This window comes from Cucumis sativus, chromosome 3, assembly GCF_000004075.3.
Source record: "Cucumis sativus cultivar 9930 chromosome 3, Cucumber_9930_V3, whole genome shotgun sequence".
Classification (NCBI taxonomy): Eukaryota; Viridiplantae; Streptophyta; class Magnoliopsida; order Cucurbitales; family Cucurbitaceae; genus Cucumis; species Cucumis sativus.
In genome coordinates this window covers 19,669,016-19,692,912 of record NC_026657.2, presented here as the reverse complement: position 1 = coordinate 19,692,912, position 23,897 = coordinate 19,669,016, and the positions used below count along the sequence as shown (strand labels likewise).

At 28.8% G+C, this 23,897-nt stretch overlaps 1 protein-coding gene across 1 annotated transcript; it reads left to right on the top strand.

Moving 5' to 3' along the window:
- The first annotated feature begins 17,600 nt into the window (after nucleotides 1-17,600).
- On the top strand, nucleotides 17,601-18,691 carry LOC101220325 (ethylene-response factor C3). The gene has a single exon (XM_004151934.3). The coding sequence runs from the start codon at nucleotides 17,729-17,731 to the stop codon at nucleotides 18,401-18,403; it is 675 nt and encodes a 224-aa protein (XP_004151982.1). The 5' UTR covers nucleotides 17,601-17,728; the 3' UTR covers nucleotides 18,404-18,691.
- The last annotated feature ends 5,206 nt before the right edge of the window (nucleotides 18,692-23,897 follow it).

The window sequence follows — 23,897 nt, the reverse complement described above, 5'->3', positions numbered from 1 at the left end:
TAAACAAGACATAGATGTGGAAAGAAAATAAAGACATATTGTGAACTATATATGTTGAATTTTGCTTTTAATTTCATGCTCCCAAATTTTTTTCTTTTATTTACGGTTTTTTCCTATCACAAATTTGCATGTGTTTAGATTTGTTCATATAAACAAAACATATAATCAAAGACTAATTAAGACAAAATTTTATTTCCATCAACTTAACAGAAGTCTTGAAACAAAGTTTGGAGAGTCAAATATGAAACTTTCAAAAATTAAAGATGTAATTAAAATAACCATATTTCTAACTTAAAATTTGCTAAAACTTTAGGGTTAAATTGAATTTACTTTCCTTAAGTTTAGTTTCTCGTGCTGCTTTATTAAATGTTATACTTTAGTTTTCAACTTTTGAGTTTATTTCAATTCACTTATGGTGTTTTAAAATGTTAAATACTTTTCATTTTTAATTTTTGAGTATTGTTTCAAATCTTTTAGTAGATTTCAACATTTATCTTGATTTTTTTCAATAAACAACCACTTTTAATTTCTGTGTGAATGACTATTAATTAATTTAAAATAATTCAAATTTTTAAAATCAACTTTAGTAGTTATAAAAAATAATAACATTTAATTAATTATAATTTTTTAATATTTTAAATTAGAGACGTTTTCAAATATAACAAAATAAATCAAAATACTCTTAAAATATAGCAAAATTTTATATCTATCATGGATAGATAACTAATAGAATGTTAGAATAATTTTTTTTATGTATTATGTAAATATTTTTAACAGTTTTATCATTTTACAATAATTTTTTAAAATTAATTAATACCCATAAGGACTAAATTAAAAAGAAAATTGAAATAGAAGACCAAATTCAGACATAATTTAGATTTTTTTAAAAAAAACTTAGAATCAAAACTGAAATCGACTGGCTTTTTTTTAAAAAATGTTCATTTTGAAAGTTAAAAAAAAATGGTTAGCTAAACCAAAATCTTAGGACAAAAAGAAATCCGGCCCATAAAAAAACTTGATCTTGTGGGGTAATTACTTACCATCAAACACCTCTACTTGTAATTTTCGTGTGAAATAGTTTAAATATTATAATAAAAGTTTAGTTGCATCTAGAAATCTATACTTACAAGTTACAAACTAAACACCTCTACTCACAATTTTCAAAGTAAACACATACTTGTCATTTTTTTTTAGTTGGTAACTAATATAGGAGTACGTAACGATAGGAGTTAACACAAATAACGAGCTAAGAAACGTGCGTTAATAAAGTGATAAGAGTGAGTTAACTTGAATAACGAGGTAATAAATCTCTTTGGTTATAAGTACTCTTAAATATAATGGTCCCAACTCAACTCAGGTGCCAAATGTTCAAGGCTCCAAACACAAACATATGTTCTCCCCTCTCTAAAACAATGACAACCCTCAAGCAATGAAATGAGAGAGGCCACTTTGGTTGTTTCCCTATTGGTTACATTAGGACAGAATCCAAAAGAAAAGGACACTAAGTTCTTAGATAGATGGAACCCTAAAAAATTGGTATTAGAGTCATAAACAAAAGCTATGGTCTAGAAACAACTTAAGGAACGGATGGAGACCAACGAGAAGGCAATTTCAAGGTTGAATGAAATGATATTGGATCTCTACAAAAGTATTGAAAATGTTATAGAGGAAGAGCAAGAGAGTACTTTAAGCTGTTAGGTTGAAGAGTCTGTAATTTCATAAGGGTACACTGATGAAACTTGAAGAGAAAGAGGAGGGAAGAATTTAAAAAGGGTTTGAAAAATAAGAGATGCTTGAGACGACGAGAGTTGAATATGAAAATTTCAGTGAGCTTCCATTGAAGAGTTTATTTGTGGAATGAGCCTTTCAAATATTGAAAAGCACGGAGGAAGAAGGGATGGGGTTTGTCCCAGAAAACTCCTTGAGAGGGAAAACCTGATCATTCATGTTCATCATGCACGACGAAGGGTGGGATGGTCAGAGACAAGGCCTTGCTAGAAGTAGAAACACAAATTGTAGGGGGGAGAAGCATTAGAGAGGAGACAAATATTACCGTTGAAAGGGAAAAGTGGCAGTCGAACGAAAAATCGATGGACAGAATTACCAGAATACATAAGAGGCGGAGGAAACTGAATAATAGTGGAAAGTTTATGGCAACATGGAGAATCGACTTTTGTTGACTACTCAGTATAATTTTTAGTTGATGAAAAAGGAAAAACGAGACAACGATCAAAATAGGAAATGAAGGAATGAGAATTTGTCAGCTAAGACATGGTAAAAAAAGCAAAGATCATGAGAGCAGGCTCAAGATTAACAAAGATAAGATTTATTGATGGTCATCGGTGGAAGAACGTAAAAAATTCTAATGATGGTCGTGATGGGAGAGAACAACGGTGAATGATTAGATTGGATGGCCAAGTCATAGATAGGTTGAATCAATTTTCGAGTCGAGAGGTGGGAGATTGGGGTTTTTTATGCTGAAATTACAAAGAAGGGCAAACTACCATGGACAAAGAAGAAGGAATTAAAAAGGGAAAATTTTTGTGAAGATGAAGAAAAAAATGCAATAAAATTGTGGGTAGCACCACAATCCAATAACACAACCACCTCTTCATCTTCTATGCTTCCCTTCACTTTAATGGTTGTCGAATTAGAGATGCCTACGGCTACGACTATATTAAGAGAAAGTTCCACCCAATGCTTCCAAAGATAACAAACGTAAGATTTACTGGAGAGAACAATACATACGGGATTAAGCAAATCGGCCATAGAGTCCACAAATACAGTACTTTTCCACCTTCGAAGAGGTGGTACTCTCCACACAACAAAATAACCCACAACCAAGATATCCTAAAACATCACAACAAAATATAGTATATAGCATTCCACACCAACCCAAAATATTACACAAAAGTCAAACTATTCCGTTATTGAAGGTGAATTTCTCATTCTACCCCTCCTACCATAAGTATATATGACTAGTAGTCTAATATTTATTCTCATATGAACTTTGTGAGTCTTAAAAGTTTATATATTTGATTAAATTTTCTCATGTTCAAGTTTATGACAACTTATGATAGTTAATTTTACTTCTTAAAGTACCCAATTTTGAATCAATGCACCTGAAGTTGCATAAATCAGTTAGTGTTCATTGTTTTTGTCTTGCACTTGTAGTTGCACATATCAAAATAGATTTGCTCTTCCAACAACAATTTGAGAGACAAATTTTGAAACATAGTATTAGATATTGAGCATATGAGCATATGTTTTTTGTTAACAAAAATGATAAATTTTTTATCAAATAGTTTAATAGCATTCCCTAAAGTGAATGTTACAATAATAGAGAAGAAGTGTTTATTTGATTAGAACACAATACATTTTATATGAGAATTTTATTTTCCAAATGTGTGATACAAAATATACAATAATCTTGTACTTGTCGTATAGTAATAGTCTATTTGAAAAATTAAACTCCTCAGTGATGAAAAGGAGAACGATATATGAAATCACACTACAACAAATGTGCCTTTTAATAGCATCTAACCATAGCATGTTTTATATTAGGCTATAAGAAATAGAAGGAGAAAAAAGGGTGGAAACAAAAATACTAGAAAGTGCGACAAAACTTTTAAAATTTTCTTTGCGCGTTATGATTCTACAAACCCCTCCTCTTTCTCTCTATATCCATGAAAAGAAATTCCAAAACCCCCATTTCCTCTCCATTTGCTCGTTTCGGCCGACTACACAAGACCCCTCTATTTTCTCATTGGCTGACGACAACCCACTAAACTTGACAGTCGGCCTTAACGTTTCGATCGGCCACACATAAGTTCTTTAGTAACCCACGCGAATGTCGACAGACACGAACTTGAATGCCAACTGTTGGTGATCCACAACGAACGACAGTTAGTGAAGCATGACGAACGATGGTAGGTGTTCCACGATGGTTGGATGTATTACCAATTGCGGTGCCAGTTACTTCCTTACTATGTCTTAGGGCTTCCTTCATTTAAATTTGTACCTAACTTCTGATTAATGTATCGTATCCATTTACTATGTCTTAACAGCTTCCGTCATTCAATTTATCTTATTAAATATAAGTGATTGGTTAAAAAACGTATCGAAAAACAATAAATGGGAAGTCAATATTGAAACATTTAATATTTATACTTTTAATAAACATTAATTGGAACATATATGGTAACTATTGAGTGGTATGTACATTATGGGAAACATCAATTGCCAATTTCATCTGGCCTCCATTTGCTTTCAACTAATTCTCATCTATATCCATTAGCTCTTACACTTTAAACTGTATTACAAATGGATATATATTGTTTATATTTTCTTTTACTACCATATTCACAATATATTACAAACTATATTTCACATAAGTCTTACTAAATTCGACTAAACCTACATTTGTCTTTATATATTTAATACATCATATTTTTACTCCTAATATTTTTAGATATTTTTAGATATAACGAATCGACAAAATATGATGGTTTGTATAAAATGAAAAAGATCATTAAACTTGTCTTCTTTTTTTTTAGATTCGCTATTCCTTTTCAACGTCGATTTTTTTTTTCTTTTCATTGATTTTTTCTCTTCTTCTTCTGCAGTTTTTTTTTTTAAAACGGTTATTTGATTCAATATCGTGTATCAAATATAAAAGATTTACTTTTTCAATTTTTTTTCAAGAGATTATTTGGTTGTTCCAAATAATAAAGGTGGTAAAAAAAATTGTTGGAATATTGGCTAGCCAAAACGAATAAAAAATAGTCAAGTAATTTAATTGTTTTTATATACTTTTCATTATTTGATGTATTATATGTTTTCAATATATATGTCACTACTGATGTGATTATATATATTTATAGATAATACGACATATTTTATAATATATATAACCATACCTTATATACTATTATGATGAAAAAACACTAAAATGGATAGGATAATAAAATTTAAATATTTTGTAAAAACAGTAGATAATAGTCCAATCAAAATAAATAAAATAAAAAGAAAGTTACGTGAAAGAGACGACAACAAAGAGAAAGAGGTGAAAAAATTGAACAAGAAATGAAGAAGAAAGATTAGGAAATGGAAGTGATTGTGAGATATTGCTTAGAAAAAAAGCAACAAGAACGGATCATTTTAATATAGGGGCCTATATGACATCAGAAAAATGGTAGGTTCCTTGACGCTACTGGTAGACTAATAGTGTATAAGGCCCATCATTTGAATGTTTGAAATGTATCCAAAGCCCACAAAAGCCCCATTCTTTGAGGTTGCCCTTCAAAATCTAGTCGTAAGCCCAAATACAGATCCAGTTTAAATATTTCTCTTACCACTAATTCCAACATTCATAAATCTAATATTAATTAGATTAGAGGGTAATTACACTGTATACCAATTTTAAGAATGACAATTAACTATATACAAATATTTTTCAGTAATTTCACACGTAACAAAGTCTATTAGCAGTGATAAATTTCTATCATTTGACATTTTTATATAGATTTTTTTTTTAAAAGAGTAGATTTTACCAAATATTTACAATTTATAGCTAATTCTATCACTCATGTCATTGATATGCTACAGTGATAGAACACTATTAGTGAAAATCCAAAATTTTGTTATAACTTATAAATATTTTAATTTATTTTGCTATTTTTAAAATTGTCCCTTTTTATATTTGCAATTCTTTTTAAAATGTTGTTATCTATGTTAATATATTTTGAATATATTTATTTACTATATTTGCAACTATTTCTAGATTAAATTCAAATTTTATTATTTATATTTATTTAGTCTCAAAACTTTTTGAAGTGGGTAATAAAGTAAGAAACTTTCAATTTTGTATATAGCTCATGGATCTATAAAAACTTACAAATATTTAGTAGGTCGATCATTCAACTTTGTAGTCATGTATCTAAAACTTGTATATTTGACATATTTATTTCAAAGAAATAAAACAAGCAATTGATGTATTAGATATATATTTAATTTGTTTTTTGTTTAATAACATGTAAAATTTTCATGTCTAATAAATTCTTGAATCTTAACAAATATCGAAAACAAACATGACTTAAACCCTGCCTGATTTGAAATTAAAAAATTTAAAACTTATTTGGATAATCATTTTGTTTTTCAGAATTAAGTCTATAGACACTACTTCCACCACCAACTTTATATATATATATATATTATATCAATTTATATCCCCGTCAAAAACTTTTTTTGAAAAAAGAAAAAAAGAACCTTTCGAAATTTATTTTAATAATCGACTAAAAATTCAACAATTGTGTTAAAAAAATGTAAATGGAATACGAATAAAAAATATGCTTAATCTTAGAAAACAAAAATAACAAATAAAATGGTTAACACCAGATATGCTACACACTAAATCTACCGTAGGCTAAACTTTTGTAAATTTAGTTATAAAAATATAATAATAATTATTCTTATTATTACACTTCTAGATATTACACTTTATAGTTTGAAATATATAATAATATGAAAAAAAGTACATCCATTAAAATCACCAAACTCCTTTTCTCTCACATGTTTTAAGAACACAAAAATTGGACGTAGTTTCGTACAGTTTCAAAGCAACATTTTTTTGAATCAAAAGTTGAAACTATATGACTTACCACTTATTTAAAATATAACATTATATTATTAAACAAAAGAAAATAAATTAGTTAGCTATTATTTAAATTTTGAGATTTTGTTTTAATATAACGAATAAACTTTTGACTTCAGAGGATGGAAGAACATGCAAAGAGTTGTAATTATGCATGTTTTGGTATTATAAATTTAAGGTTCAAATTAGAAAGAAAGTTTGTAGTTTACATCCAAAGTTTGATGCTAAATTTAACTTTAAACTTTTAGTTATATTCAAGATATTGGAAGAAACAAAAGGTTTAAATTTTTAGAAGTTAAATACAGGGGTATTCATTTTTAAAGTATATCAACTCAGTCAAGTACAATATTGTTAAGTTTGTCAAGCGTGTATCAATCAAGTGTATCATTATCAAATATATTAGTCAAGCATTGTAAATTTATCAATGGTATAGATGAGTGAATGATTGAAAAAGTTTATCGGTAGTGTATTATCAATCAAAGTATATCAATAAAATGTATCAAGTTCATCAGCAATATAGATGAGTGAATGATAGACAAACTAATCAACATCAAATATGTTAGTCGAGTGTATTAGATTATTTGGAAGTATAAATCACCTATGACTGACAAGTCTATTAAACAAGTGCATCATTAGTATATCAATGAAGTGTATCAAATATATATCAATTTGAAGTATATCAAATATATTAAGTGTATATCAACATACATGGTGATGACATGTGGGACATTTTACATCTCTTACATGTGGGTGGACTTTGTTTTATAAAACAAATATACAGATGATGGGCGGACGTAATTAACGTACTTTGTTTTGCTTTTTTTTTCTTTTTGTAAATTACTCATAAAATAGGTTGGTAATATTGAAATTCCTCTTCAATTGTTTGGCATAAAGGTTTTGGGATAAGGTAATATAGTTTATTAAATGGCATTATCTTGAAATGTCACACTCATTAACTAGCTCTATTTCCATGGTCCTTATTGGCTACCTCCCCATTTAATCATGTCTTATCATAGCCTCAAGTTTTGAACTTCCATATATCTCCCTCTTCATTTCTTGCATATAATTATTTAATTCTATATAAATCAAAATCTCTCTCTCACTTAACTATATTTTGATTCATGCAATGCATTGGGCCAAAGTCCTCTTGCCTAACAAATTAAAGAAAGAAAAATGACCAAAAAAGAACCTTAAAGAAAGAAAATAAATCAAGGTCATCACTTTGTTGATCAAAGTCAATTAAGCTTGTGAAAAATATGGGATTAAATAATTCAAGAATTCTAAACAAAAACCTGATTAACATTATTTTCTTTACTTATTTTTTTATATATATATATATATATATATATATATTTCCCATAAAAAATGAGGCCTTTGGAAACTTTCTTAAAACATTACTTGAATCTATTCATAACCCATCCCTTTCAAATAAAAAAAAAAAACTTCGAAAGTTTCTCAAAGGGATCATCATGCTTATTTCAAAAAGAGAAATATAATGGTTTTTTATGTGTAATATTACACATTTCCCATATAAAATATAAAATGAGTTGTGTACAATGTTATTAAAGAAGAAAAAAAGGTATTGTTCTAAATAAATATAATGGTTTTTTATGTGTAATATTACACACTTCCAAGACTCACGTTCTAAAATTCTAAATAAATAGTAACTTTAAATTTACTTAAAATAAAATAAAACAAAATTTCAGCGGAATCCTTCTAGATAAGGAAAGAAGAGTACCAGAGCTACAAGTTGAAGAACATTTATGATAAAATCCATTGCATGAAAAGAAAATAAAAAGAAAACAACAAAAATTTTAGGTTGATGAAAAAGAGAGAGCTCAAATCTTTGCCCTTTTCATCTAGAAGAAAAATCTCATAATAATTAATAACGAGTGTAATAAAAATAACAATAAATAAATAAAATAAATATTGGCAGCCAAGAACTTCAAAGTAAATTCATGGAACCATTGTAAGATACAATGAACTTAAGAAGTCATCTCCAATGGTTTTAACACGAGGGCAATTTAAACGATTTCTCTTATAATAATTGATGGGGTTTTTTTTTTTATATATATATAATTTTAAAAAGAGAAAATAATAATAATAATAATAAGGTGATTGTTGATTGTTATTATTATTTTTTTAACATATAGTTGAAGCTACTTGCTAGCTTTATAGCTATGGATAGGACTCAATAAAAATATTTTTTTTTAAAAAAAAAACTCATAGAGACCAAATTTGGAAGCAAGGATGGCAAGGGAAATCAATGTTGATATATATAATATAAATAAAGTGGTTTTTTTTTTATAAAAAAAATAAACAAATATAATAATGAAGATGCCAAAAGAAAAAAAAAAAAAGAGTGATGGGGAAATTGGGTTCATGAACATGGCCAAATTTAGTTAAATATTTAATTAATATATATGGTGGTCCTATAAACGTAATTGGGAATGAAGTGATAACATCAGCAAGTCTCTCTGATATAGCAAATTGCAAGTTGGTGATTTGGTTGGGTGGCTTCACACTTAAAAAATACCCCCTACCTAGCTACTTCACCTCCATCTAAATCTATATCACAATACTTATTCATTTTCATTTCAATCAATGACTATCATAATTATTTATTTGCTTCAATTAAATACCACAAAGGTTTATTACATTTCATTTAAATCTCCTATCAACTTTTTCTTACTAAGATTATTTAAATCAGTGCTTCCACCTTTTAAACCATCCAAATTTGTGGACTATTAAGGCATATTTGAATCACTCACCTATGTATGTATGTAGAAATTAATATGTATTTTTCTCTCTTTCTTCCTATCACTAACTATCCACATTTTTCTAACAAATTAAATGCATATCAAATCATTTCCTTCATGCGTGAGTTTTAAAAAGAGAAGGTTAAATTTTCTAATTGTGCACATGCAATTAATAAATATGAAATTGAAAATGTTGGTTATCATAATTTTGGTTTTTTTTTTTTATGTAATTATTTATTTATTGTAGTGTGCTTGTTTAATTTTTAATAACCATTTGTAACAATATAAAGTGGAGAAAATGAACGGAAATTGGAGGTTTATTGTATAAAGTTTTATCTCAGACTGATTTTAAAGAGGGGAAAAGAAGAGAGAGAAAAGAGTATTAGGGTAGCTAATTAAGTGTAATCAAAGTGGTTGGGGATACGTAATGATTAATAACATTATATAAGAGATTTCTATGGACCCATTTGGTTGCAATTTGTTTCAAAGTGTATTGTAAAATTACCATTCAACCACCCAGCTATATTCAACATTTTAATTACAAACTTTTAGACCACTTCAATATCTACAAGAGTGAATTAGATTGCAAAAATCACCTTGAAATCTTTCAATTCATACAGGCATTAAAGTTTAAAGCTCCAAGTTAAATAAATTGTGAACGACAAATTTTTAATCATCAACTTATACAAATTGTATAATTATATACATTAATTAATTTTGATATCATAGGTTAGGAGTAGAAATGGGTTTCGATTTACCCAAGTGTGTGTGTGTGTATATATATATATATATATAGATAGATAGATTAACCATTTAAAAGTGGTCAATATTGAACGTTGACCAATATGATTGGTTAGGCAAGTCTTTTCCACTACTTAATTAAAAATAAGATCAACATCCAACACCTTTCACAATAGGGAATTGAATTTAGTGTCATACTTTCTAGGTGGAATTAATATAATGAATAACCTAAATGCTTGTTTCTCTTCCTACAATATAATTTGTCACCATTTTCACATATGAATGTTTAAATATTTTGATCCAATGTCCCACTTTTTGAAATTGAAGATTTAATTTTTTAAAAAACATATATTTTACTTATTACATAGGTATGAAATTAGAAAAACGAACGGTGCATGGTTTGAGATCTTGCTTGTTTGAATTTAGATTTTCTCATAAAACGATTAGCAAGAGCTTTGAGATTGAAAGTGAACGAGCAAGTAGTAAAAGTAGTTAGAGCAAAGGGAGAACGAGTAGTGGGAATGAATAGTTGAAACCCAACACAACACACACATGCTTAATAAGATCGTTTTTGTAATTTTAGCGAATGATGATCGAAGCAAAAGATTAAAAAAAAGGTTTTAAAAAGTGGGCCACACTCGATTTTAGTCTCCAATTCTAAATCAACAATGCAATTATCTCCTAATCTTTTATTTTGTTTATCAATGACAAAAAGTCTTATTAAATTAAAAATCTTTCTATTGATTAAATAAAATTTGTAATTTAAGTATACTAAGGGAGCAACTATTAAAATTGGGTAGTGATAACAATATTAGAGAAAAATGCTTAATAATCTAGTGGAGCCTTCTAGTTTAGAGAAATATATATGGAATCACCTAATAAAATCTAACAAAATTTGATCATAGATGAGCACGCCATCTACCTAATGTGAAAATATAGAATCAAGTATTCATATTCATTAGTTAAGATTTGCATTCTAATTAAACTAATTAATTCTAACCAACTAACAATGAAACATGTTCTAAGTTATACAAACATTTGCAATGAGAAAAAAAAAACGTTGATGATCAATTAATAGGAAACACCTAATTAATTAACGTTGTATCTTTATTTCACAACATTACATGTGAGCATCACGTAGCATTGTGATGCTATTCTTTAGAGGCATCTTATGTTTTTTGCATTCTTGAAGCTCTAGTTGTTCGAAACTTCAAATAGCCTATAATGCTTGAAAACACACTTGTCTCCTTTATTTCTTACAAATATAAACATTATTCAAGCACAACACAAATCGACAATATTAAATGACTTAAAACTAATATATAGCTCATTTGGAGAACTATCACTAACATAAAACATAGCACTATATATACATATTGGCGATGTTGATGTGGAAATCTATACCACGAAAGTTCACTTGAGTTGTACATGCCTTGTAATATAAATGTTCTACGCCTTGAATAATTAGAAATTGGAGTTCGATGTACACCTAACTATCCTTGCATTTTCTTATGACTCTGGTCACGCGATTTGCTTGCGTTAAGGTTGCTTCTAGAGTTATGAAAAATGGATTCAATATAAATAATATTGGATAAATGTAATGTTCAAGTTAATAAAATTTAGTTATATAAGTCGAAAGTACCGTTCAGGTCAATTTAGAACTACCAAACACTTTTTTAAAAGTATTTTTGTTGTGTGTGTGAAAAAGATTAAAAGAAAAAAAATATTTGGAAAAGTGGGATTTAATATTAAGAAAAAAAAGAGTGAGAAGTAAAGAAAAAAACAAAGACCACATAAAACCCTCTTTTCATATTAATACCTTTTCAATATCCTAAATGGGATTGACGGCTAATAACAAAACTTAATTACAAAAGGAAAAAGAGGAATCAAAATAATAATAATAATAATAATAATAATAATAAATAATAATAATAAAAAAAGTTAATTTTCGTAAATATAACAAAACCACGTAATATTTACGAACTTGTAACAAAATTTAAAAATTCACATAACATATATTTTTTTTCTAAATATTTCAGGTTTGTTATTCTTTTTCATGGTTTTTCTTTCCTTTCTCTTTTGCGATTTTTTTCCTTTTTATTGCCTATCTTCTCTTATTATTCTGACATTTTTTAAATAAGGGTTTTTTTAATCAATCATAAATATTGTATTATTTGGTTCAAGATCTTGTACCAAATATAAAAAATTTTTAAAAAAATGGTTGGAGCTCACCTTACGATTGTTTAGATTTGGGTAGCCAAACCTAAACTTGTGTACAAAGAATTTTAAAAAGAAAATATTTAGAATTGGGTAACAAAATGTAAATGATTAAATCTAAAAAAATCTTGTAACAAACAATAGTCAAATCTAAACGATCGTATAACAAACGATGATCAAATCTAAACGATCGTGTACAAAATAATTTTGAAAAGAAATTGTTTACTAAATACACGAGTGCTTAATTAACCGCATGTTAACAACCACTTTTGGTCTTTTTTTATTTTGGACACATGAAATTGTTAGATATATTTATTTAAAAAGAAATCATGGTCAAATATTGAATTATTCTTTTCATTAGTCTTATCAAAAGAAAAATATGTCTTTTCTTTATTAATATTTATATTAAAATACCATTTTAGTCTTTATGCGATATATATCCACACTTATAACAAATCTTAAATTTATCAATTTATTGTTTATTTTTTAAAATATTTGGTTATATATACCATTTTTACTATAACTTCTTGACATATATTCACATATTTTATCTTTTTTATAAAATTATTATTATTATTATTTAATCCATGTTACTCAAATTTAATTTTAGAGATTAAAATTTCAACAACTAAAATTTGATAATTGAGAGTATATATATGAATTAAAATTGAACATAGTTGAATCTAATTTTTATTTTGATTTTTGTTTATATTATAAGAGAAAACTAATATTTAAAAGAAATTATTGAAAATTAATACATGTGACTTGCATATTATTACTTTTTTTAAAAATGTTTTTATAGATTTTTTTAATATGAAATTTCTAAATGTTGGCTCACTCCTGGTTTATATAAAAAAATTATGAAAATGTAAAAATGTCGATAGAAATGTTAATATGAACGTCGATAAAAACTTTTCTTTTCTCGCTTCTCTTTATTTAATAATTTTTTAGTTATATGTATGACATGGAAATTTAAAACTTCAAACATTTTGATGATGAATGCATTGCTTAATCAATTGATTAACTAGGTTTAACACATTTGGTTATGTGAAAATTGTGTTTAGTTAGTAGAGTCATGTGGTTGAGATATAACAAACCAATTATATGTAATTTGAAAGAATTACTTTTAAACTATAAGATTAACAAATTGGGTCCTAAACAATATAAATCTACCATCGAGAAATTATGCAAAGAAATTATTTGATATATAGTTGACAAATTGTATAACATTCAAAATTAGGAAACCTATTTCTAACGATTATATTTTTATGAAATTATATTTTTAATTTTAAATATAATATAACTAATTTTTAAAAATCAAACAAAATAGCCCTATTCTTATAAACAAGACTAATACAATATATTTTAAAATTCAAAAACTAAAATACATATTCATCTCACATATTCATCTGGTTAGGATGATAATTTATTTAGTTTAAATTTATGTATGTTGTGGTGTTGTTAAGGGTAAGTTGGTTTTGAAATTATTATCTAACAATTATTTAAAAAAACATCAATAAAAATTTACATCAAGAGTTAAAATCAACTCCTAACGTTACCTTCTAAAAATACATTTTAAAATCACTTTGTGATAATATTTTATTGTTTTATGTTTTTAATTTAGTTGACAAAATGTTAAGAAAGGTGGATTTTTACTTTTTTTTGCACTTTGAAATCTATATTTTATAGTAAATATTAAATCGATAGGTTTTCCCAATCTTTTTAATGGATTCAAAATATGAATTTAGTATTTGAAGTGGAAAGAAATTCTATCTTTATATATATACTCTCACATTCATCTCTAATTAATGATCGATAGATAATAATAATAGTAATAGTAAAATAAAAGATAGCAATTTTCTTTTTGTGATTAGTGAAAGAAATTAAGGGGTTAGTTTGTAAGTTGTTGGTGTAATAATTCGTATGTAATAAAATATATTTGGTAAATTTCAATTTTAAATTTGAAAAAGCCTATTAAAATGTTGGATAAAACTAATACGGAATTGTTATAGCTTAACTAGAATAAGTAGAGTAAAGATTATTTCAATTATGCAATGATATTCTATATCCAACTTATTATAACATAATTATTTGAAACTTTTAATGCTATTAATCTACAATAAACTCTTGAATTCCATCTAAATTATTTGATGAAAGATAAACCAAAGTTGTCAGGTGTGAAAGGACAAATATACTTGTAACCTTTCAAAATTGATTTCTGTTTTTTTAAAAAATCTTATTTTAATAAATAAGGATAAAAACATAAGAGATTTTCTTTTGGACAAAAATATAGGTGTCGAACTAGTAGACCTCGTCTGTGATTTCCATCCACACCGTGTCACATCTCACATGTCGCATCCAATGAAAGAAATCGTTTATCTAGGATATAAACTTTTTTGTTACAAATTATGTTTTGAAAAAGGAAAAAGAGAATTTGTAAGAAAATAGAACATTTGATGAAATATTTACTCTTGATTATTTTGTCTTTTAGTAGTCTTTGTTTTATGTAGGGTAAATAGTTTATCAACTTTTTTTTTTTATATATAATTTCTTTTGAAAAATTCATTGAACTAATGGTTTTTTATCATCAATATGGTGATTGATCAATCTTATGTTGTGAGATGTTCAATTCCTTGTTAGGCTCTTTACGTTTTATTATAATTAACGCTACCGAAATTGAATCCAAGGCCTTAGATGAAACACATTATACGATAAAAAAAAAAAAAAAACCACTAGACCAATGACATATTTTAAATTAATTTGATAACAACATTTATAAATTATTTTAGACGTAAATCATGGGGGACCTAGGCCTAACCTCATCTCCTACAAATTAACCATATTCATACTTACACAAAAATATGAATATGAGTTCATAACTGAGTTTTATCCACCACACAAAACAACTTCATACATTTTATACCTATAAAATATTATTCATAAGGAAAACAATAACTTATGTACTTCATCACAGAGCATCACAAGTTTAATTATGGTTGTTGTTCTCGTCACCATCATTCTTGTTATTATTTTAAGTTCAAAACCTTTATAAAAGAACCAAAAAAAATAAAATAAAATAAAATATTCAAAATTTAGTTTAAACGTTTTTGTTGATGATACAATAACATATATACATTGTCCGTGGGTTGATTATATTCAAAAAAAATAAATAATATTATTTTTAAACAATCGATAAATAAATGATGATCGAGTTAATCGGTAAAAAAGAGGGAAAACCAAAATTTAATTTATTAGCTCGTATACTTTTAGAAAAGTTAAAAAGAGATCTTTTCAACATTTCTTCTTAGGTTGATAACATATTCAATAAGAGTTTTTTTCTTCTTTTTCTTTTGATTGAGTGGATAAGAATTAAAACTCTCACATAAGAATTTGAGATAGCTTAGGACTCATGAAGTTAGGCCTTTTCAAACCTAAACACAATCAATTTGTTGGATCAATTAAGTAAATTTATTTTCTCATATAATAATTAATTATAACACTTAACTTGTGGATAGAATATAAAATTAAGTTATATTTTGTAGATACAATTTTTCATTTGAAATTATTTTTATAAATTCTTATCATGATTAATTTTGAAGCTGATTTAATTGTGAGACTAAAATAATGATAGTTGGATGATAAAAATGATGAACATATGTATGTAGATGAGAATGCCACGTGGGGCGTTTGCATAACTTTTTTTTTTGAAGTACTATCTTGATTATGGACAAGTTGGACATCATAAATACTTAACAATATTATTAAACTAGAACAATGAAGGAAAAACAATTTCAAATATTAACTATTAAATGAAAGATTTAAACATAAATCATTTAATCTGTATATGTATTCGTTGATCTCATGATGCGTTTCCAAAAAAGTTCAACACTTTTGATTCTTTATTATGTTTTTTTTCTCTCTATATAATTACGTAAAAATTGATCAATGATTAAATTTTAATTGAAATACTTAAAAACAAAAAATGTTTGTTCTTTGATTAACTATAATAATCATAATTCTAATTAAAAGAAAGTTGTTGATTAGATTCCCTCCTTTAAATCAACTTGACATTAAATAAGGACAAACACTTAATTAATTAATTTATCCTTATGTGTGATCTATTATTGCTAAATTAATGTGCTCGTGCCATCTCCAGCTTGTAAGTCAATAGCCTCAAAATTTCTAATACTCCTCTCATATTTACTCATAATTAGGTTCACTATCAAATTTTGATAATGAAAATGTATTTAATATCATTGAACCTCACCTAATTACTAAAACAGGTTGACATTGCAATCAATTGATGGGATGTACCGAAAATATTCCTCTTATTAGAGTAAGACTATATTACAATAAATCATAGTAATCTAAAAAGTGAGTCTTATTTGATTACGTTTGTTGTTTACTCGTGTTTTGTAATTATACAAATTGTATCTTATCTCTAAATACGTAAAAGATAACGTACAAACTAATTGAGAAGTAGAGGTTTTTGCTCAAATTGATTGTGTTTGAAAGTTACAAGAGACCTAGTAAAATTAATTTTATGTAAGTAAGTGCACAATTTATATAAGAGTAGTTTATAAAATTTGTTGTTATTGTAATGATTAAAGTCAAACAACAATGGTAATAATTGAGTTCAAATGATAATAGTAAAGATTTTAAGTGATAATAACTGATGAACAAAATTGGATTAAGATTTTAAAAAACAAATGATAAACATGATCTAAATTGAGAAAAAAGAAAACAAAAAATTATAAATATTGGGTAGTACTTAGCGCTGAATTGATGATTTAACACGTCATGTAGCGATATATGGATTTATTTTTTTGATTCCATGTTATTTTAAAGTTGTATATAATCTCAAGAATTGGAAGTAATACTAAAAATTTGGCATAAAATATCTGTGTCCGCCACGTAGACCGCCAAAATTCACAAACTATTTCGTTGAGTTGATGATTCGGATACTTAATTTTGTTAGTAATAAAAAATAACGAAAATGGGTCCAAGGAGCCGCCGGGTCTCTGGCGTTTTCTGAGCACGTGACCCAGTTACTTGCTCGTGCCATTGTTATTTTAATTTTAATTAATAGACTTCTCCTTTTTTTGGATGAGTTTGTTAAAATATATATCGAAACGTTATATTCCAAAAGCTATTTGCTTTTCATTCCCGAGTTTTAAAATATTGATAAATCCGCCCAAGTATATTTAACTAAATTATTTTCGTGGATCGAAAGTCTTCATTTATTGGGTCCCTATATATAGGGATAAATATTCAAATTTGTTTTAAAGCAAAGAAAACAGAGCCAAAATTAACCACCGCCGGAAGACCGTGAAGATCCAAATCTCCGGTTGAACTTCAAATGGAATCCTCTTACTTTTCGTTTTCCGATTCAGATTTCTCGACGGATTCTTCATTCGGATCAACTGAATCATCGTTCTCATGGACTGATTTTTTATCAATCCACAGTGCGCTAGAAAACTCAATCGGAATCGAAGAGTTTCTCGGGAAACAAAAATTGGATTCGGAATCGAAAATCGTAGTGAAAGAAGAAATCGAAGTTAACTCGATCGATTTTAAGGAGGAGAAACAGAGGAAGACGACGGAGAAGAGTTACAGAGGTGTGAGACGGCGGCCATGGGGTAAATACGCGGCGGAGATTAGGGATTCAACGAGACATGGAGTTAGGGTTTGGCTTGGAACTTTTGACAGCGCTGAAGCTGCTGCTTTAGCTTATGATCAAGCGGCATTTTCGATGAGAGGAACAATGGCGGTGTTGAATTTTCCGGTGGAAATGGTGAGGGAATCATTACAGGATATTGAGTATGAATTGGAAGAGGGATGTTCGCCGGTGGTAGCCTTGAAGAGGAAACACTCAATGAGAAGGAAGTCGGTGGCGGCGGCGACGGCGGCGGTGGCGGTGGAGAAGAAGAAGATGAAGAAAAAGAACAATGTGGTGATTTTGGAAGATTTGGGAACAGAGTATTTGGAGGAACTTTTGATGTTAAGTTCATGTGAGAGTACAAGTCCTTTTTAATATTTTTTTTCCCCATGGATTTGTGAGGTTTACCATAGAGGAAGAGAGAAAAAGAAAATGTAAATATATCCCTTTTATTTTTTATTTTCAGCCATTTTCATTTACTTGTGAAGGTTAAAGATTTGAGGGATATAAAGTATATCAAAGTAAAGTGAGGATGTTGATGATAGTTTAGTACAGTTTAGTACAATGGTCTTAATTGTCAATAATGTAATTTTCTTGTTTTGTTTTTTCTTGCATTTCTTTCCACATATAAATAGTAATGGAAAAAAAAAAATTAAATTATAAGTTTGTTCTCTAATCAAGTTTGTGTCTAACTAGGACAAGCACCATATTATTCTTTTGATATTTACCAAAATCCATGGATGTCATATGTGGTATCATGTTTATAAAGTACTAAAACGTCACTTGTTATCACTCCAATATAATTATTTCAATATTTGCGAGTGTAATTAATTTGCAATTTGTATAAAATCGTAACTTTTATTTCCTAACATCTTGGAATTTAATCATTTGTTTCAATATTTAAACAAGTTTAGTAGTTGTTTTAATTTTTGAATCTTAGACTCCAAGTATGACTTTTAAAACTTGTTTTAAATTTTGAAGTAACATATTCTTTTCATTATCATATTTATTTCTTATGGATTCAATTAATATTAACAATGTTGAAGGCTTGCAATTACTTGGTTTAAATATATTTATAGTCCTAATTTCAACCTTAATTAAAATCATTATTTCCAACAGATAAATGCTTCTTTTATTCATCATCATTTTCTTGTCTTTCATCCTTTTTAATTATAGGAAGAATAAAGTGTTCTTAAATTGATTTATGCATTATGTTTTTTATCCCAACAAAATAGCTCCCAAATCTTGTGCTTTTAGATGACATCGTCCCAAATCTCCATGTATATTACTAAATAAATAATCAAATATTGTGTAATGTAAATTACTTATTTCTCCTTAAAACCATAAATGATGAAAACAATCAAGTCTTGTGTTCTTTTAGATAAAAATTGTTGAGAAGGAATTTTGTAGCTCTTTAGTTCTTCGATGTAGTATGTTGAAGTGAGAGTTGGTGTCTAAATGTTGAAGATGGAATGTTACAGTTTGGAGATTTAGTAGTTTGAACATGGAATTTTGGGTAATTTTTGTTTGAAGATGCAATGTTATGGATGGAGTTTCAGTGGCTTGAAAATGAAATTTTTGTTTGAAAATAGGACGTTAGGGATTTGCCGACTGTCAACTCGAAGATGAAATGATGAGAATCATGGTATTTCACATGTTCTAGAAGAACCAATTACAAGATCTAAGGCATAAAAAATTCAACAATCATTCATTCTTTGTGTACAAGAATGTATAAGGTTGGTTCGTCCTCAATTTTATCTGCCGCATACTAATATAAGAGACGAAGGACCATTTGGAGTATTGAATGCTTTCTCCATTGAAGCGGACTATGGGGTAGTGTAAACCCCAACCCTAAGGAAGTTAGATCTTTTTAAGAGCTTGAAAGGATTTGGTTTTAAGTGATGCTAATACAAGGAAGTGTTAGTTTTGTGTCATGGTAAGTGGAAAAAGGGAAGGCTAAGTTGTTAAGGTTTAAAAGTTAAAGAGGTTAGTTTGAAAAAGAAGAGAAACTTTGGCTAAGTATGGAAGTTTGACGTTTTGGCTTTGGCTTAGGAGTTTAGAGGTTTTATTGGGCGACCATGAGGAGAAGAAAACCTCTAAAGAGGTTAGTGTGGGTGTGTAGGATGCTTGCTAGGCGACAAAGGAATAGAAGATAACCTCTTTAGAGTTCATCTTTGCATTTTGTGTATGGTCGAGAAGAGTAGTTTGAGAGGTTATTTGGACGTTTTGTGTAGGCAAGAAAGCTTGGTTAGAGGTTAGTTGGCGAGAAGACTTGGTGTAGAGCCATGTGTTTAGAGATTTGCAACAAGGCCAAGAGAGGTTACTTAGCGTTTGATTTTGGTGTTTTAGACTTGTCAAGGGGCTTGAACGTTTTGATTTGGGGTTTTTGATGAAAGGCTATGTGATATGGACTAAGGGTTAGCTATGCGTTTTGGACATGCATGTAGCAAGCTTAAAGCAAGCAGTTTAAAGTTAATCTAAGTGTCTTAATATTATTAACATGCATTTTGAGGTGGAAAGGTAGTTTGAGGTTTTCTAGGGAGGTTTAACGAGGGAAGCAAGGTCATTGAGGTGTCAAGATAATTTCATGCAAGGCTTTCTATAAATAACTAACTTCAATAAAGTGTTTCTCACAACTCACTTAGATATTTTCACTCAAATTGCTCTTAAAGGTTCATAAATTGTGTCTAGTTTGTTAGTGAGGGCTACTGTGCGTTTTGGATTTAAGGAGGTTTGTGTTTTGATCAAGAGAAGGTGAGAAGGTTATTTCTCGGATGAATCTGAGCAATGTGCATTCAAAGTGAGCTACAAAACCCATCTTTTGGATTTTAATTCTGAAATTTTGAGGTAAGAAAGTGAAGTCATGCTAGAGCAACTTTGTAGAAGAAAGTATCTTCATTTGAATTCTGGATTTTATATTATAAAGCTCTAAATTAGAAGTAAGGTTCTGGCCAAATTATAAGTTTCTAGGTAGAAGAGGTTGTTGGCCAAGTGTGAAAGGTTGCTAGGTGAGATGGGTGTGCGTTTTAGGTTAAATGAGGCTAGCGTTGCATTTAGGCTGGTGTTGGACGCATGACATGTGCGCGTAATAAACGCGCGGCTAAGGAAGCATGGGATGAAAGCTGCACAAAGGAGAGCGCGTCGTGCCTATGCAGGTTAGTTACGCAGGCATGCCCAGCGCGCGCAACAAACCTCTTGTGAGGTTAGCACGAACAACTCAACGTGTGGGGCTAGGACTCTATCACCTAACCGTTGCGTGCCAACCATGCCATTTTGGGTGTTTTCGGGCTATTTTTGATATTTTGAAAAATCTTAAGCAAAGTTTTGAGGTTTTTATGACTAAAGGGAATTAAATGAAATTATTTCCCATTATTTCAGGTTAAGAAGAGATTAGACAAGTTTATAAGCCAGGGTTTTGAGCTACGATCTGTGAGTGGAAAATGAATTTATTAAAGTCATTTCAACTTATGATTTGTGAGTGAAAAATGAATATTAAAGTCATTTCAATTTATGATTTGTGTGTGATAAAGTAAATTTAATGTTCATTTTTTAATATAATTATCTATAAAATATTTTAAGCATGCTTTGATATATGAGATTTCTGAATAAACCCCAAACCCTAAGAAACTTAGATCTTTTTAAGAGCTTGAAATACTTTGGTTTTAAGTGATGTTAATACAAGGAAGTTTTAGTTTTGTGTCATGGTAAGTGCAAAAGGGAAGAGTAAGTTGTTAAGGTTTAAAAGTTAAAGAGGTTAGTTTGACAAAGAAGAGAAAATTTGGCTAAGTATGGAAGTTTGACGTTTTTGCTTTGGCTTAGGCGTTTAGAGGTTTTATTGGGCGGCCAAGAGGAGAAGAAAACCTCTAAAGAGGTTAGTGTGGATGTTTAGGATGCTTGCTAGGCGACAAAGGAATAGAAGACAACCTATTTAGAGGTTATCTTTGCATTTTGTGTATGATTGAGAAAAGTAGGAAAAACCTCTATGGTTTGGCGTTTTAGTCGAGGGCTAGCCGAGAAGAGTAGTTTGAGAGGTTATTTGGGTGTTTTGTGTAGGCAAAAAAGCATGATTAGAGGTTAGTTGGCGAGAAGACTTGGTGTAGAGACATGTGTTTAGAGATTTGTGACAAGGTCAAGAGAGGTTAGTTGACGTTTGATCTTGGTGTTTTAAACTTGTCAAGGTGCTTGGGTGTTTTGGTTTTGCCTTTTGATGAAAGGCTATGCGATATGGACTTAGAGGTTAGCTATGCGTTTTAGACATGTATGTGCCAACCTTAAAGCGAGCGGTTTAAAGTTAATCCAAGTGTCTTAATATTATTAACATGTATTTTGAGGTAGAAAGGTAGTTTGAGGTGTCCTAAGGAGATTTAAGGATGGATTAAGCAAGATCATTGAGGGCCCATTTGGTAACGTTTCCATTTCTTGTTTCCTGTTTCTTGTTCCTTATTCCCTGTTTTATGTTTCTTCTCTTTTAAGAACAAGAAACATGAATGCGTTTGATAACTATTTCTTGTTTTCTTATTTTCTTTGAAATGTATTTTTTATTTTATTAATGTTATTTTATTCACATCTAATTCAATTAAACATTACATCTCTCACTTTATCAAACCTAGATAAGAATGTCTTCTAGTAACTTTATGGAGATTAAGATGAAGATTGAGATTTGAAGGATAGAGCTGACGAGGAGGAAGATGAAAACCCACAATGAAGAGGATGAATGAAATCCACGACAAAGAGGAAGACAAAGACCCACGACGAAGACACAGATCCAACGAAAACCCATATTCCCGTGAAGAGGAAGAGGAAAACCCAGATCTGACAAAAAGGAAGACGTCATGTAGAGGAAGACCATGAGAGGTGAGGAGGAAGATGGCGAAAAAAATGAGAGGAAGAAGAAGACGATGGTTACTTGGAGAAGACGATGAAGATAAGATGAGAAGAAAAAGAAAGTAATGTGGAGAGTGGTTATTTGGGGAAGAAGATGGAAATAAGAGGAAGAAAAAGAAAATCAAAAAATGAAAAAGGAAATAGAAAAATAACTGAGAAAAGAAAAAGAAAACCAAAAAAATAATTGAGAAAAAAGGAAAAAGAAACCCATAAAAATAATTGAGAAAAAGGAAAAGAAAACCGATAAAAATAATTGAGAAAAAGGAAAATGAAACCAATAGAAATAATTGAGAAAAAGGAAAAGAAAAAGAAAACCAATAAAAATAATTGAGAAACGGCTCTTTTTTTTTCCAATAATTTCTTAGAAAATGAGAAATGTTTCTACATTTTTTTTAGAATGAAAAACAGGGAACATTACCAAACACTTATGTTTCTTAAAAAAATAAAAACAGAAACAGAAAACAGGAAATGAGAACGTTACCAAACGGGCCCTGAGGTGTCAAGATAATTTATTCATGCAAGACTTTCTATAAATAGCTAACTTCAGTAAAGTGTTTCTCACAACTCACTCATATATTTTCACTTAAATTGGTCTTGAAGATTCATAAATTATGTATAGTTTGTAAGTGAGGACTGCTGTGTGTTTTGGATTTAAAGAGGTTTGCGTTTTGATCAAGAGAATGAGAGAAGTACATTTCTCAGATGAATTTGAGCAAAGTGCATTCAAAGTGGGCTACAAAACCCATATTTTGGAATTTAATTCTGAAATTTTGAGGTAAAAAAGTCAAGTCATTTTAGAGCAACTTTTTTTAAGAAAGTATTTCCATTTGAGTTCTAGATTTTATGTTATAAAGTTCTAAAGATGAAGTAAGGTTCTGGCCAAATTATGAGTTCCTGGGTTGTAGAGGTTGTTGGTCGAGTGTCAAAGGTTGCTAGGTGAGATGGGTGTGCATTTTAGGTTAAAGGAGGTTAGTGTTGCGTTTAG

Coding starts and splice junctions, on each gene's coding strand:
- LOC101220325 (XM_004151934.3), top strand. CDS start 17,729: ATGGAATCCTCTTACTTTTCGTTTTCCGATTCAGATTTCTCGACGGAT.